Source organism: Siphateles boraxobius, unplaced genomic scaffold (assembly GCF_051911475.1).
Source record: "Siphateles boraxobius isolate OS27281-9 unplaced genomic scaffold, OSU_SipBor_1 33, whole genome shotgun sequence".
NCBI lineage: Eukaryota > Metazoa > Chordata > Actinopteri > Cypriniformes > Leuciscidae > Siphateles > Siphateles boraxobius.
This window is the reverse complement of record NW_027508953.1, coordinates 5,580,334-5,596,829: the sequence shown is the minus strand read 5'-3', so window position 1 is coordinate 5,596,829 and position 16,496 is coordinate 5,580,334. Positions and strand designations below refer to the sequence as shown.

The following is a 16,496-nucleotide window of genomic DNA, read 5'->3' as shown; positions in this document are numbered from 1 at the left end:
TTTGCATGAACCATTTTGTAAAAATATTGTCATGTCTAAAGAATAGTTGCAGAACTGTACAAGAAACACAAACTATACACACAACATTAGAACAAAAACATGGGATTTGAACCTATGTTTTTGTGCCAAACATAACCATGTTAACACATAATGTAATGCTTACGGTACAACACTAAGCCACACTGAAATCAGCAGAGGCCAGATCCAGCTATCTTTTATCATCCTCTCCATTTCCTTTCAAAAGGTGCATTCAGATAATTAATTTTGACTACCGGTAAATTTAAAAAGAGTACATCAGCTTTTATTGTAACCTGCTCATGATATCTTCAAATTACTTGCTTTCACTGGTTTCAAGAAGAAAAAATATCCACTGCAAGCAACAACATGTTTCTACAAGTTAGTAGATGTGGTAGCATGTCATTACACAACTCATATTGGTATGCATACTGTATTTTTTTTTTTTATCTTAAAGCTAAATTATTTTAAGTCTTCATGTAATATGTAAGACTAATTTAGCTTGCCTTGAAAGATCAAAATAGACTGAAGGACACAATGCTGTTATTCCTCTAATCTTTTTATGGCTATTCACCCTCAACTATTTATTCTGCAAATGCAAAGCTTATTTAAATTTCCACCCCCTATTGGAACATGAGCTGGCCGGATTTTATTTGTAAAAGAATGTTTTACATTGCATTGCTTATAATTCAGTCAGGGATTTTGATTTTAAGTCGCACTTTAAAAACACTTTTAATTTAAGTGGCACTTTATTCTTTCCATTTCATACCGTTCTAATAAATCTGGCATTGTACAATACACCGTGTACGTTGTTTGCTCTGTGACACTGTTTATGTTTCTGTATTGTAAGTCGCTATAAAAGCATCTGCTAAATGCATAAATGTAAATGAAATATGTGATTTCCATATTACACACCCCGAATAACATCCACTCCATGAAAAGTTCACACTGATATGGACTGCTTCTCTCTTTCTGGTATCATCATGTCAACAGTGGCATTATTTAGATAGGATGGACGAGGTATGGATGAGTTTTGTTAAATATTAGAATATTGATATTAGCCCTAAAAATAGTTTACAAGTTACAACAGTAAAATATGAGGTATTTTACTCTGTATATGGTATTGACACTACAAATTTGAATTTGCTCTTCACACAAATAAATCAATAAAAAAACATTTATAATCTCATTAACTTTATTGGCAATGAGGTCATTTAAAATACAGGTACATCATTTTACTAATATAGTGAAGGGGGTGGATTGGAATCCACTGTTGCTTCAATGTATATGTAATGACTGATTATAATTAAGGTATTAATCAATATTTTTCCTTCTAAATATCAAATGAGTTGAATGACTTCTCTGGATATTTTACTTTATTTATATAAGTTACCATTGTGATTACTGAAATGTTCTTTTCATGTATTCTTTAATGTCTGTATTTGATATCTGAATGCAGTGCTTGCTTATTTAACCCAGCTTCCAGAAATGAAATAGGGACTTGTTTTGTGTTTGAGAAAGGTCTTCAATGTGTTAAAACATATAGGGGTCATTGAAGCCAATAGTTTAAGGGGCCATTTCTTCGTTAAAGGCTTTCTTTCCAGTTAGACTAAAGTTTAGCTATCCTTCAGAGAAAGAACCCATTATCTTAATGTTTTGAGAGGACTCTCCTGTTTATAGTGAGAGCATGGCCAAATCCAACCTTGGAAAAGCTGTGTGTCGGTGTGTGTGTTAGTCTTCTTGGTTACAGGTTAAGGAACCACTGGCATTATTGGAGATTGACTGAGTTGTTGTTCTGGACATGCTGGCGCCCAGCAACCCAAATCTGCGACCTGGAAGGTCATGACGTGCCTAACTTCAGCTGCATAATCGATGGAGATATGCTTCAGTCTATCTGTATTTGTGTGGAAAATTACTGTGTTTATCTATTTCATAGCCAATGAGAATCATTCATCCTGTAAGCAATGACGTAGCTTAGACCTTGGAAATCGTATAACTGCTGTGATCTTTGTAACTGTAAGCGGGGCGGCCTATGAAACTCCTGTGTGAGTCTCGAAGCTGACTTCTGCTGATGAAACTGCAAACTATCTTCAGTAAATATTTTCTTTAATTTTTTATAATTCTGACTCTGGGTCTTCATTCTTCATATCTGGTTCTGGGTCTTTAACTGTACACCCCTTACAATAGATTCACTTCTGTTTTACCAATGTCACTTTTTGGTCTGTATCCCGAGTATAGAAGCCTCAGCTCTCTGGTGTGTTTGAAGTGTGACCTGCAGCTGCCAGTATCTGAGATACAGCCACATGAGACTTCCATTCTTCCGTTCATCTGTGTTGAGATACTCTGCACAACTGCGATCATTCTTAAAAATATCCCTGAGACCGTCCTCCATCTCCAGATGTGCAAGAATTGGCTCTTTGGCCGTACGAACCAGAAGATCTTTCTCCATCTCCAACCTCCTCACACGAGGCACCAACATACTGCAAAAGGCCCTTTGTCTTTCCACCAGCCTGTATTCTACTTCCTTCAGAGCCAGTGAAGACCTCATCTCTCGCTCTTTTTCCTTTTGCAAAGCCTCGTGGAAGAGGGCGCCACCAGGTCCTCCGTAACGCAATCTAGATCTCTCGTTTTCTAGAGCTTCACGTTCCAACCTCATGCCTCGACGTTCCTCCTCGAACTGCTGACTCTGGGATGCCAGGGCTTGACGGTAGCCATGTGCCCGCTGCTTTTCTTTCTCTAGATCAAACTCGAGCTGAACTGTTTCTCTGCGGTTCTCAGAGAGTGTCTGTCGGTACTTCACATCCAGGTCCTTCTGGATTGTCTTTACGTTTTTTTCGAACTTGACCTTGGCCTCCTCGATTTCCTTTTGAGACTCCTTGGACCAGATCCACCCTAGGAATCCATCCCCAGGAGAAATAAAAAAATAAAAATGGAAGTACACTTAATTAAAACATACACACTAGAAAAGGGCAATAGTGTTGTGTAGTACTTACGAAAGGCAGCGAGCCCCAGCATGGGCACCAGGAAGGCATAGTTCCACTTACTGCTGTCACCACCATCACCCTGCCTCTCTGGCCTTATATTCCAGTCCTGAGGGTCATTCAAGTTGTTCATAGGGACTGCAGCTGAAAAATAAATACATACTTCTAAATCAAACATATGGTCAATATGATATGAAAAGGGAAATACTACTGTAAATACTGTAAACCAAATGCACATTTTTTATTTATAATGATGCATTATTGTCCTTATTCAATCATAATGAAACTGATGTAGCATTTACATTTAATTTGGGCAGCGCAATACCATATCCTAGTTGAAATACGACACTTCCTGTTTCCACGACATGCATATGCGATTTTGCTAGTTATATTTAACAAAGAAAACGTCCCATTAATCATGCAAACACAATACATGCTGGCAATGCAATACTACATCAAATATCCATGTTACCTTGCAAGTATTCAAAGCACCTGAAGTTGACTTGACCCCCGTTATGAAATAGATTCAAATAGTCGCTAGCATGACATGGTAAAGCTAACACCTGCGTTAATGTTCTTGGACAAAAATATCGCTTATTTAAAGTGTTAAGGCTATATTATATACAGTGGCATTTACAGTAAATAACTCCACCCAGTATAAATACATGCTTGACTTTGTTTTCCGCATGACGCTAACAACAAATCCCCCCGCCGTGGACAATTATTGGTACGGTCCTCACTGAACCTGGGAAACTGGTAGGCGATGTCCGATTCGTGAATCATTCGAACCGATTCGTTCTTTTGAATAGGATCTTCAATCAGTTGGTTGAGATGCTCTGCACAACAACCTTTACTGTAATCACGTTTTAAATTAAGTGATAAATGTTCAAATATTTTAGTTATAGAAATTACGAAGTAATGATGTTCCATTATTTGTTTATTATTATTATTATTATTATTAAGTAATCAATTTATCAAAATAAATAAATCACATTATGTCCGATTTGTTTTATCATTCACTATATAGTAAGCATTTATACTCATTTTAAATTAATATCGTTTGTTTTTGTAGGTATGATAACAGTTGACAGAGACAGGCCAGACCCATTCACGAAGCAGACCGAACCCATAACTGAATAAGCTTCGAACGATCAGTGAGCTGAAAGTAAGAGTATTTGAAGTGAGGATTTGGCTGATGTTGCGAAAAAGTCAACGACTTTTTCTTTTTATCAGCTGGGCTACAAACTTATAAAAATAAAAACCCTGATCGATTACAGTGCAGTAGCTACGCCGCGCCGTGGAGTAAGGGAATAGTCTCACCAAATCTTTTTAACTCTTCGAAAGAACCGATTCGTGGAAAAGAGTCGGACTTCCCTTACCGCTTACATCACAGCATACACGAGCTCCAGAGACACACACATAGACGCTTTAGACAGAATCGAGCAACATGGCTGCAGTGTGCGCTGCCTCCCGTGTCCTAGGCAAAAAGATTGTGTCTTCTAAAGCTGTAAGTCCTCTCATATCTTGGCCATTCTTTCTCTTGTTATGGCATTTGGTCTTTGCATGCCGAGAGTTAAATTGTTTTATACTGAGATGACGCTGTAATATATTGTAGTCTGTTATGTGTTGGTTTTGTAACCATCATTTGCTGTGTTAGGTAACACCGTTACATAGTATCTGTGTCTTTGTTACATGAGTGAACGCATTATATGATACTGTTTTATTTATGGACCTTATCCTTTTATCAGTAATACTTAAGAGTTTTAAACCTAATGTAACGTGTAATTTCATAGAAGTGAAGTGTATATGTTTTGTAATCATAGATCTATTGAAGGTCAAGCTAGCAGCGTTAGCATTTAGCCATCCGATACTGAAAGCTCATGTTATTATTATCGCGAATTCTTCCGAAGTGTTTGAATGCATGATTTTTATTTAATTCGTGATTGAGTATGAGAATAAAAGCAGACTGCAATGAAAGTTGAATTAATAATTGTGCCTGGCTAGTGTTATTACAGACATGACTGGACTGACAGCTACAATCACCTGTTAAAGTTTGTGGATGTGTTATGGCAATATGTGTCCTTATAATCATAAACATAAACAAGAACAGCAAAAGGGTCTATGTTATAAGTCTCCAATATAACTGCTCAACCTATATTTTGCTCAAATAAACACAATAATCAGACATCGCAGTTATGTCACCAATAAACACCTGCTTACGTTTGAATGCTGTCACCATCTGTGTTGTATTGCAGTGATGTTTTGTTACTAATAATGAAACACATTTGTATGTGTTATTTTATTTATGATTTTATGAATAATTTTAGGTTCCACTTTATGTTAAGGTGACGTAGTTACATTTTACTTACTCTGATAATTAAGTTACTGAGTAATATTAAAATTAATATTAATTAACTACATGTTCTCACTATAGAGTTAGGGTTAGTTACTTGTAATTATGCATAATTTACTATTACTATAGTAGGTAGGTGCATGTAGTAATGTGTAAGTCACCTTAAAATAAAGTGGAACCTAAGTTTATTATACATACAGGGTGGAAAAATAAAAACAAATAATTCAAACAGACAGGAGATAAAGATGAATATAAATAAATATGTTCTCAAGAATATATGAAGGTAACGCATGTAAAAAGCAATGTAAACACAGATAAACATCTCAGATATGATTTTGCTTAGTTTTTAAACTATTAAAAATAAATTCTAATTAAATTAAAAACTAATTAAACATTGTTGTTGTTCTATCCAGCTGCCAGCAGTGTGCCAGGCGAGCAACCGCAAATTGCATTTCTCCATCTATGGAAAAAAGGGAGATGCAAAAGTCTCAGATGGTGTAAGTATTTATGCTGCTTCCTAGTTTGGTTTCTGCAGGTTTCATTTTGCATGTAGGATCTGGCATTGGCAATTATATGCACAAACGTTGCAGGCTATTAAGGTTCTGTTGAAATCTAATTCCAGACATCACGTTAAAGTAGCAAAACTAGATGTCATAGTTGAGTGGCGTTGTGTGATCAATGTGTTTCGGGTGTTTGTCCTCTCAGATCTCCACTCAGTATCCAGTAGTAGACCATGAGTTTGATGCTGTCGTGGTGGGAGCCGGTGGCGCAGGGCTTCGTGCCGCTTTCGGTCTGTCGGAGGCCGGCTTCAACACAGCCTGTGTCACCAAACTTTTCCCCACCCGCTCACACACAGTGGCCGCACAGGTTTGGAGATTTCCTCTTGTGTTTCTCATTATTATTATTATTTAGTAAAAAAACAATTATGTGTCTCCTATACCCTATACTGCAACAATATAACAATGTATCATCTGGATGTATGCTAGTTTTTACAAATCAGGGTATGCTAATATTTAATTTAGGAACAATTTCAGTTTATTTATTTTTTTTAAACAATGAATAATATCAAGACTATAATCTAATGCATCAGAATAATGTGTTTTGCTCAGGAAGAGACTGAATGAGAATCAGTCATTTAGAACGGCTGAGAGCTGTGCAGGGATTTTCAGTTCAAAAAGTCTAAAGTTCACACGGCTCAACCTTTGAAACGACACCTCTGATATTCTTACACCTCTTTGAAAAAACAAAAGAAATTAATATTCCCTTGGAATATGACTATGAATTGCACTGCCTATCTTTTTTAAGATAAAATATATATATATATAAAACATATATATATATATATATATATGGTCTTTGTAAAGATTTTATCGTTATTGGCTCACAGCCTATATTTTTTATTTTTTTATTTTTAACGTTTATGTCTCCCTTTAAAAAAAGGGTGGGATTAATGCTGCATTAGGAAACATGGAGGACGACGACTGGCGTTGGCACTTTTACGACACAGTGAAGGGATCTGATTGGCTGGGAGACCAGGATGCCATTCATTACATGACCGAGCAGGCCCCTGCTGCAGTGGTGGAGGTGAGAGATGATCACATGACCTGTCACTGTCATTATTGTTACTAAGTATCGAGGAATAATTGGATAAGAAAAATTAGGGCTGTGTTGAAAAAATCAATTCACCAATTCTGAAACGATTTTGATATTAATTTCTAAAGATCGATCTGTAACTCAGAGGATCGATTTAATAATAGGCTTACATTTTCCCCGTGAACTTTAACTTGCCGCGACTGGGAGATCCCTGTATGCGCATTGAAAGGCTTTCACTCAGCGCGCACATTGTTACGACAATGGGCTTTGAGTGAGTCATTAAACCGTTCATTCAACGAACGCGTTCAAAAAAGCTGATTCATTAAAAGAGATGTAATGAAACAATGTGTTAATTATTTTTTAACTTTGAGTTCCACTTTTCAAGGCTCAGCTGAGCAGCAATGCGTCGCATGGGTAACGCTGAAGCCGATGCTTCACTTATTAGAGACCAATAATGCATTGCTTCAATGCGTGACTCGCTGATTTTATTTTCCCGCGGCTTCCTCGCGCTGTGGAATGCTGACCAGCGCTGCTGCTGACGCGCATTAATGGTAAATACCCGTGACGTGAAAGTTAGAAGGATGATACGACAAATATTTCGCTTTCCTTTGACACGGAAATACGAATACACATGACTTCAAAGACAGACGCAGGTAATCGCACGCGCTCTGCCGATCTCTCTCATTCACTGTCTGTGCAAAGCCTCTGTAGGCTACACATCACCACGATAAACAGTATTGTTTGTTATCATTATGAACTTGTTTAACATTCAATACACATGCATGAAGTTCAAAACAAGAAGGGTTTAGCCTTATAAAAAAACGTGAATATCGCGGTTGCTGCGGTTACTTGCAATCCTCTGCGCTTGACTTGTCAGTAGTGCGGTACTACAAGATTGGGGTAGCCTAATCGCGATAGCCCTAGTAGCCTACTGCTGCTGAAATACCTCTGCGTCCTATGTCGTCTACACCAGTGCAAGTTTGTGAAAGCAGTTGTATCAACACTCTGGAAGGGGGATTGTTCTTTACAACCATCAATACTCCATTAATTTGCAGTTAAATGTCTATAATAATAGTATCAATATGTTGCATAACTACAGTCCTGTAATTCAGGTAACAGCTGGAAAAAATGCTTTTTTCTAAAACACTTATCTAAATCTCGAAGATCGGATCGAATCGAATCGAATAATGATAATCGATTCAAGATCTTGAGAATCGGAATCGAATCGATTCTTGAAATTTGAATCGAAACCCAGCCCTAATTATTGACCTGCTGTTTCCTTGTCTTTACCTCAAACATTACGGAATGACTGATATATATTGCGATTTCCTTACAATCTCATCAGCGGATGTTATATTTTTTCAGCTGGAAAACTTTGGTATGCCATTCAGCCGTACCGAGGACGGGAAGATCTATCAGCGTGCCTTCGGAGGTCAGAGTCTGAAGTTTGGTAAAGGAGGTCAGGCTCACAGATGCTGTTGTGTGGCAGACAGGACGGGTCACTCCCTTCTTCACACACTCTATGGACGGGTGAGGGAGATTCTGAAACTCATAGTGAACACCAGTTGAGCCCTGTCTGATTGTGTCTGTTGGTGTCTAGTCTCTGAGGTATGATACCAGTTACTTTGTGGAGTATTTTGCCCTGGATCTGCTGATGGAGGATGGAGAGTGTAAGGGAGTCATTGCACTATGCATGGAGGACGGATCCATCCACCGTTTCAGATCCAAGAACACAGTTATTGCCACTGGGTAAGAGAAATGATCTCGTTTTTTGTCTCAAGCATTCAGCAGTGTTATTTTTGTATTATTTATATACTGTTATAGTATTTATTGACAATTTTATGTATTTTAGTGAACTTATATTCATCCTGTATTTATATTATATTTTATTTCAACTTTATTTTAATTAATGAGAACTTTTTAATAAATATTTCTTGCGTTAGTTAACCGCAGCAACATGAGTATTCAAAGGCTTTTCAAAAAGCTTTTTCTTACAGTTGTTATTAATTGCATATTTTAAGTTTGATTGGTTCTGTTTGTTCACCAAATTAATAATTAAAATTTTAAAATAGTTAATTTTTAATATAGTTAAAATTTTTAATGACAAATCTATAATTATTATTTTAAACATCATTTATTTGTAATGTTTATATAATTTAATATTTTATTTATAATTTAATTATTTATACACTTATTATTGGTACTTATTAAGTTTTTACAACGTGCAAATAAAGATATTTATCTAATTTTCTCTGCAGTGGTTATGGCCGCACATACTTCAGCTGTACATCAGCCCATACGAGCACAGGAGACGGTAACGCCATGGTGACACGTGCGGGTCTGCCCTGCCAGGATCTTGAATTTGTTCAGTTCCACCCCACAGGTAAGCTTCTTTCTTTTATAAGCCTGGAAAAGTTCTCTACTTTCACTGTCAAAGTATCATAAATCTTTGCCACTGATTGTGAAGTAATGGTTTACTCAAGTTGCTTCTTGATTATGCCTCACATGTCACATTAGTTTTGTCCATCTGTTATTTAGCTTGTACTTATATATTATTACATGCATGGTTATACTATTTCTTTGCTGTGTTTACATGCACCTATGTTGATACATGATGATCTGAGTTATAAATATTCATCCCCTTCCAGATGCCTTCAGCCAACCTGTGGCGGGTTTTAAATGACCTATGATCTAATCCCCTTAGGTATCTATGGAGCTGGTTGCCTGATCACAGAGGGTTGCCGTGGAGAGGGAGGAATCTTAATCAATAGTGAAGGCGAGAGGTTCATGGAACGTTATGCGCCCAATGCCAAAGATTTGGCCTCTAGGGATGTGGTCTCACGGTCCATGACCATTGAGATCAGAGAAGGAAGGTATAAAATACTTCATTTTTTCTATAATAATAAACTGCTATTTTGTGCCCACAACTGTCTCACCATTTTGCTGCTTGTTTAATGAATCGCAAGTTTTTTTTTTAACTTGACTTGCACAGACAGTACATGATTACTTTCTTAAAAAGAACTACTTTCCACCATGTTTCCACCAGAGGTGTTGGGCCAGATAAAGACCACGTTTACCTGCAGCTCCATCATCTTCCACCCCAGCAGCTCGCCGCTCGCCTGCCCGGCATCTCTGAAACCGCTATGATCTTTGCTGGAGTGGACGTCACAAAAGAGCCCATCCCAGTGTTACCCACCGTCCACTACAACATGGGCGGCATCCCCACCAACTACAAGGGACAGGTATACTGCCCATTTTCACCATCACTTTGACTACTGCTCATCTTAGATTAGGAATTGGAACAAACTCTTAAAAGTGCAGTAAGCGATTTCTGAGAAACGCTGTTGCAAGTGGATCGGACCGAGCAGTACAACACACTTCTATCCAATCAGCAGTAGGGGGCGAGAGGGAGATTTTAGGAAAGACTGTAGACAGAGAGATGGTTGAGAGACATTACAAAAGAGAAAAGGTCATAGGAATATCCCTGGAAAAAGAAGGGTTATGATCAGGCAAGAGCTTTAGGACCCGCGTTAATATTGGAAAAGCTTTCCAGCTCTGGAGTGATCTAAAGGAGCGGGAAGGCCTGAAAACGGATGCAGAGGTTGCATTGTTTCTGCTCTATACACGAGTTACATTGGTTTTTGCTCTTTCACAGAACCAAGATATACTGTTGTTATAATGTTAGCTCTAGTAACAGGACAGTTTTAAGTGTCATTGTTTGTCTGGAGCTGCTGCGCTGCTGGCGACTAACAACAAACTCTTGCTTGTATATTCTCTTGTGTGCTGTATGTTAACTTTTTGTTCTTCCTTGTTCATTCGCCATTTTCAATTTATTTTTCAAAAAGCATTATTCTGCCTCGCTTCAGCTATGATAAAGAGACACTTACTCTTGCATTGCGTGTTTGTGCGTTTTGGGGACGAAGCAATGAAGGCAGGGGTGTGTTTGTGTTTCTCAAGAAATCGCTTGCTGCACTTTTAAGTAATAATCCTTAATTACAAAATTATGGAGTGTTATTTGTCCCACACCGTCACCATTTTAGTGACCCCAAACATTTGAAAGATACTGTAAGTGTACATTAATATTAATTTAATTAAACGCAAATGTTATAGTCACTGTTTCCATTTTACACTCATGAAAACATAATGCTAATATCCTCTCTGTAATCCTCACAGGTCATCACCTATAAGGACGGAGAGGATAAGGTGGTGCCAGGCCTGTACGCCTGTGGCGAGGCCGGCTGTGCATCGGTGCATGGTGCCAACCGCCTGGGCGCCAACTCACTGCTGGATCTCGTTGTGTTTGGACGTGCTTGTGCCCTGACTATTGCTGACCAAAACACTCCAGGTAGCTTCAACACTCAGAAATTATGAAGGAATGCTCCAAATAGATGAGTGCCTTTTATTAGACACGAGACGAGTGGAGTTTTAAGGCATTATAAAGTAATTTGTTTATATATATATTCTAAAAACTATTAAAGGGGTGGTATAATGCCCTTTTCACAAGATGTAAAATAAGTCTTTGATGTCCCCAGAGTGTGTATGTGAAGTTTTAGCTCAAATACCCCACAGATATTTTTATATAGCATGTTAAAATTGTCACTTTTTGAGGATGAGCAAAAATGCACCGTTTATGTGCCTTTCCCTTTGAATGCAAATGAGTTTCTGACATGCACTGAAAATTTAAAAAACTTTTAGCCTTTTATGTTCAAACCGGAGTCAGACAAAGATGGAAAGACTCAAGAAGAAGTGACAACATGTAGAATGCAACAGGACATTTCTGAATGGTTAGTTGATGAATTTATGTAGCTTATGTGTAGTTATCTTCTAGTCATTAGCGTATTGTGTCATGATAACCTATAAATCGCATTCCCAGGGGCAGGGTTTATGTCAATTTTATGGTGTGTGATGTCGCTAACTCGGGAGGAAACTCGTGTAGTCCCTACCAGCCGTTCGTTGTGTTCCTTAAAAAGCAATTTCTTTAAAAGAAAATATCTCCCTTTGCTTTAATTGTGTGATATTTTTATCCTGTCACATAGGAGAGAAGCTTTCCCCTCTGAAACCCAATGCTGGAGAAGCATCTGTCTCCAATCTGGACAAGATCCGCTTTGCTAACGGCAGTACCAGAACCTCCGAAATCAGGCTCAACATGCAGAAGGCACGTCACCTCACTGGAGTTCTTTAATTCCTACAAGAAACGCAATATTTATAGACTGATCAAATAGGAATTTGACTGTTTAGACTTTGAAGCCTCATCTTATGATCTCCAGTGGTCATTATTATATTTTAATTTTAATTTAAGTTCTGTTTTTCTTTTTCAGACCATGCAGACTCACGCTGCCGTGTTCCGCACAGGAGACGTCCTGAAGGAGGGTTGTGACAAGATGGACTCTGTTTACAAGTCAATGGATGACATCAAGACATTTGACAGAGGTCAGAGAAGACTGGCACAGGAGAAATTAAATCAATTAGAATTTCAATACCTCCAAAAAACACGAACATACACTACAGCTCAAAAGTTTGGGGTCACTAATATCTTTAAGATAAGAAATTGATACTTTTATTCACCAAGGATGCATTAAATTGATCAAAAGTGACAGTAAAGACATAATGTGACAAAAGATCATTTTAAATAAATGCTGTTCTTTTGAACTTTCTATTCATGAAAGAATCTTGAATAAATCTACCACAGTTTCCACAAAACTATTTAGCAGTTTTTTTTAACATTGATAATAATAAGAGATGTTTTTTTGAGCAGCAAATCAGCATATTAGAATGATTTCTCAAGGATCATGTGACACTGAAGACTGGAGTAATGATGCTGAAAATTCTAAAAAAAAATAATTACTGTATTGCTCAGCATAAGAGAATAAAAAAATGGACCCCAAACTAGCCAGTGTATTTATTTGCTCATGAGAATGTCTAATCTAAATTGAAACTTAGAATGGGAGTTTAGAAACTTTTAGAAATTTTCCTGATAATTTGATAATCTTCATTACTGTACAAAAATGTTGTGTTATCTCTGCAGTATGATGGTTCTTATAGCATTGCACACTAAATTCATCTTTTCTGTCTTTAGGCATTGTGTGGAACACTGATCTGGTGGAAACTCTGGAGCTGCAGAATCTGATGTTGAACGGAGTTCAGACAATCGTCTCTGCTGAGGCCCGTAAAGAGAGCCGGGGCGCTCACGCTCGCGAAGACTTCAAGGTCAACTTTCTGAAACCAGCATGCTTGTCTAAGGACAACAATATTTTGTACCATTAACAGAGCCATGATAAAGTTCTTTGATTTTTGTGCTCTGTACATTTTTCTTTAACTTGTACATCTTGTCTCTCAAAATAGAATGTAGTGCATAGTACAGTATATAGTGTATTCGTTGACATGGAATGTTGTTGCTTTCAGTTATGTATAATCTGGTTTTGCAGCTTGGTAGTTATCATAGTGTTGATAATGTTTGTATTTTTAATGTTTCCGTTTCCCTGTTCTTGTTACAGGACCGTGTGGATGAGTACGACTATTCCAAACCCCTGCAGGGACAAGTGAGGAAGCCTTATGAACAGCACTGGAGGAAGCACACACTGTCCTACGTGGATCCCAAGACAGGAAAGGTAAATATATAATGGATTCGGTTTCTTTGTTCACATTTAAAGTGCCTCTGTTATGCTTTTTTTCGAATATTACCTTTCATGCAGTTTTTTTATATATATCTGTTTGCGAATGTAAAATTTTTTAAAGATCAAAGTGCATGACAAATAAAGTAATTATCTCCTTAAAAAATAATCGATTCTGAACTGCTGAAACGAGTCATCAGCAATTCCAGTCTCACTTCCTGGTACGTCCCTACATAACAATGTAACAAATTTGCATAATGCCAGACTATGGTCTTCATTGGCTGCTCATGAACAACGTCTACTTTGACCGTCAAACACACAAGTTGTAGCTGAGACTGGAAGAGTTCGGTTCGTGTTATCAACATGTCGAGAAGACGCTGTTTTCAGCGCCGTGAATCCACTTTGCATGCTCTTAAAAAGGATGAGGACTCATGCTGGAATTGATACGGTAAAAACTGACGCCATTGTTCGTATTACTGTGTAACAAGTGCTGAGGAAGCCTCTTGAGCTGAAATTCAGATATGGTAATGAGCATATCTTTCTGACACGCGCTTTAAGCGGTAGACCAATCAGAGCTGAGAAAGCTTGCGGTAAGTTTTGGAGAGACTGAATCTCGAACAAACTGTTTTCAGGCTCTTTGAGAAATGAGGTGATGTTCAATGTATATTATGAGAAAATTAAAGTGTTCTCGACCTTTGATGCATGTAAACCTATTGTAGGAGACCTCCAAAACAAAATTAGAAACCTTTAAAATAGCACAATAGGTGCACTTTAAATTCTGTCTTGTTAGTCTGCATAAAGGATGAAAACACCCATTTGTATGAGCTAACATGGTCAAACGTGTGTTTCAGGTTACTCTGGAATACAGACCTGTGATTGACAACTCTCTGAACGCAGAAGAATGTGCTGCCATTCCCCCTGCTATCCGTTCCTATTAAACACATCCTGGTATACCCCAGCTGACTCCGCCCTTTTGCTTATTTATAATCAGCCAATAAATAAAAGAAGGAATATCTTGTTTGACAGGCTGCTCTTCATTTAAATATGATCACCACAATACTACTCTCTGAAATATCAGAGCAAATGACAAGCTACAGTAGTCAGACTTTCTGTTAAAGTTTCAACTGTTCTGTTAACAATAACAGCTGTGTAATATTGCTTAATATTCTCTGAAACGCATCCATCACATTTGCTCTGCACCGTGCTGGCAAGTAAATCATTAAATATTTAATACTTAAATGTTGAATGCTTGTCATAATGCAGGTAAGAAGCACTTGCACCTTGTGGACAATAGATTTAAGTAGTCAGCTTCTTACTTAACAGTTTGTGGTGCTAATGCAATGTCCGGTTTCAAGTGTATTGGACCTGGTGACCTTTGCTTCTCAAATATAATCACAACTCATCTGTATGTAAAGTTCTGTACATCTTGCATGTTCTGTTTTATAGGTTTAAACTCAATAAAGATGATCCGGGCTATAATGATTGTGTCTATGATATTGACTGACATGTGTTGGTGTTCACTAGAGAGAGAGAATTTAATCCCTCCATAAACGTGAGTTAGGACGGTAATTAGATTACTTTTTTCAAGTAACTAGTAAAGTCACGCATTACTTTTACATTTACAACAAATATCTGATTTACTTTTTAAAATAAGTAATGGAAAGCTACTTTATTTTCCCATGTGTTGACTGACAGCTCTTCATTCCCCATGTTATCCCTGATATGAACTCACAATCTGGAAGAATGTATAGAACTCTCCATTATAAACAGAACAGGTTTAAAAACTCTTTTGTGCTGGTATCAATTAGACTGTTGAACATGGATTAGCGACGTCTGCCTAGTCTTGCGGATGTGTATGAATATGTTCTAATGTAATTTTTTTATCTATTAGGTTCTGTCAAAATGCTGGATATTGAGTCCGTTACAAATTTCCCTATCAGGAACAATACAATATATTTAATTTCATGTTAAGAGAAATCGGGAGAAAGTGCAGAGGCGTTGTGTGTGCTGTGTGAACGGCGATTACTGTAGTTCTAGACTAAATGTGAACATGTATTTTTTTTTTTTTCCATCTCACTTGCAGTATTCCTCAAAATGAATAAAAACAGTAAAATGCAAACTCATTATTACGCAAATAATATAATATTACATTATATATATATATATATATATATATATATATATATATATATATATAAGTTTAATATATACTTTGTGTATTTAATCTCACTTTTTTAACCAATGTCTTTGCTGCTGACCTTCAATGATCTAATTCAACCATACAAATAAGCAAAAATGACTTTTAGATAAACAATGTTTGTGTCTTTTTTTCTTTTCTTTTTTTCTGAAGTAAGAATGTTTATCTGCTCCTCTGTCCTACTATTCTGCATTCCAGAATGACAGCACATCTGAAAGGTTTGTTAGAGCTGTGCAGGCGTGAATTTGTAACTACCCCAACACTGGTGTCCACAATGTTATGCTTGCAGGAAAAAAGCATGAATATTTGTGTTGACAAGCACAACTACCCGAGAATCACAAAAAAGATACCCAAGCATTGAAAATGTAATTGCAATTAAATCTAAATGCAGGTATGTTTGACTGTAGTAGAGTACTCTTGCCTGTGGATGGCAGCTGAGTTCACAGAAAAGCTTATGCACTAGTTATCTTAGCAAACTTCAGTGGCAAGATTGTTTAATTATTTATACACCACTTTGGAAAACATAATATATGGAGATAAATGAAGACTTAGCATGATGTATAGGTGTGATGTACAAACCAGAATTGAGTGATCATAGACATGCTATGATGTGTGAACACATTATCATTCTGTCAAAAGACAAAAAGACTTAGTAGTTTACATGCGCCAATGATGTATATTGTAAGCCACTGCTTAAAATGGGTGAGCTTAAAAAGTATTTTAGGCTCATCAAGCGCATTTATTTG

The 16,496-nt window shown here is 37.3% G+C and overlaps 2 protein-coding genes across 2 annotated transcripts; one reads left to right on the top strand and one right to left on the bottom strand.

Moving 5' to 3' along the window:
* Positions 1-1,192: 1,192 nt before the first annotated feature.
* On the bottom strand, positions 1,193-3,758 carry ccdc127b (coiled-coil domain containing 127b). Its single transcript, XM_077195121.1, has 3 exons — positions 3,469-3,758; positions 3,009-3,140; positions 1,193-2,907 (listed from the first exon to the last, which is right to left on the bottom strand). The coding sequence occupies exons 2-3, from the start codon at positions 3,127-3,129 to the stop codon at positions 2,225-2,227; spliced, it is 804 nt and encodes a 267-aa protein (XP_077051236.1). The 5' UTR covers positions 3,130-3,140; positions 3,469-3,758; the 3' UTR covers positions 1,193-2,224.
* Positions 3,759-4,229: 471 nt separating this feature from the next.
* sdha (succinate dehydrogenase complex, subunit A, flavoprotein (Fp)) lies at positions 4,230-15,032 on the top strand. The gene is made up of 15 exons (XM_077195120.1): positions 4,230-4,503; positions 5,763-5,846; positions 6,055-6,216; positions 6,790-6,933; positions 8,308-8,472; positions 8,543-8,691; positions 9,201-9,325; positions 9,647-9,815; positions 9,989-10,184; positions 11,116-11,287; positions 11,979-12,097; positions 12,261-12,372; positions 13,019-13,149; positions 13,437-13,550; positions 14,405-15,032. The coding sequence occupies exons 1-15, from the start codon at positions 4,444-4,446 to the stop codon at positions 14,489-14,491; spliced, it is 1,989 nt and encodes a 662-aa protein (XP_077051235.1). The 5' UTR covers positions 4,230-4,443; the 3' UTR covers positions 14,492-15,032.
* Positions 15,033-16,496: the final 1,464 nt, after the last annotated feature.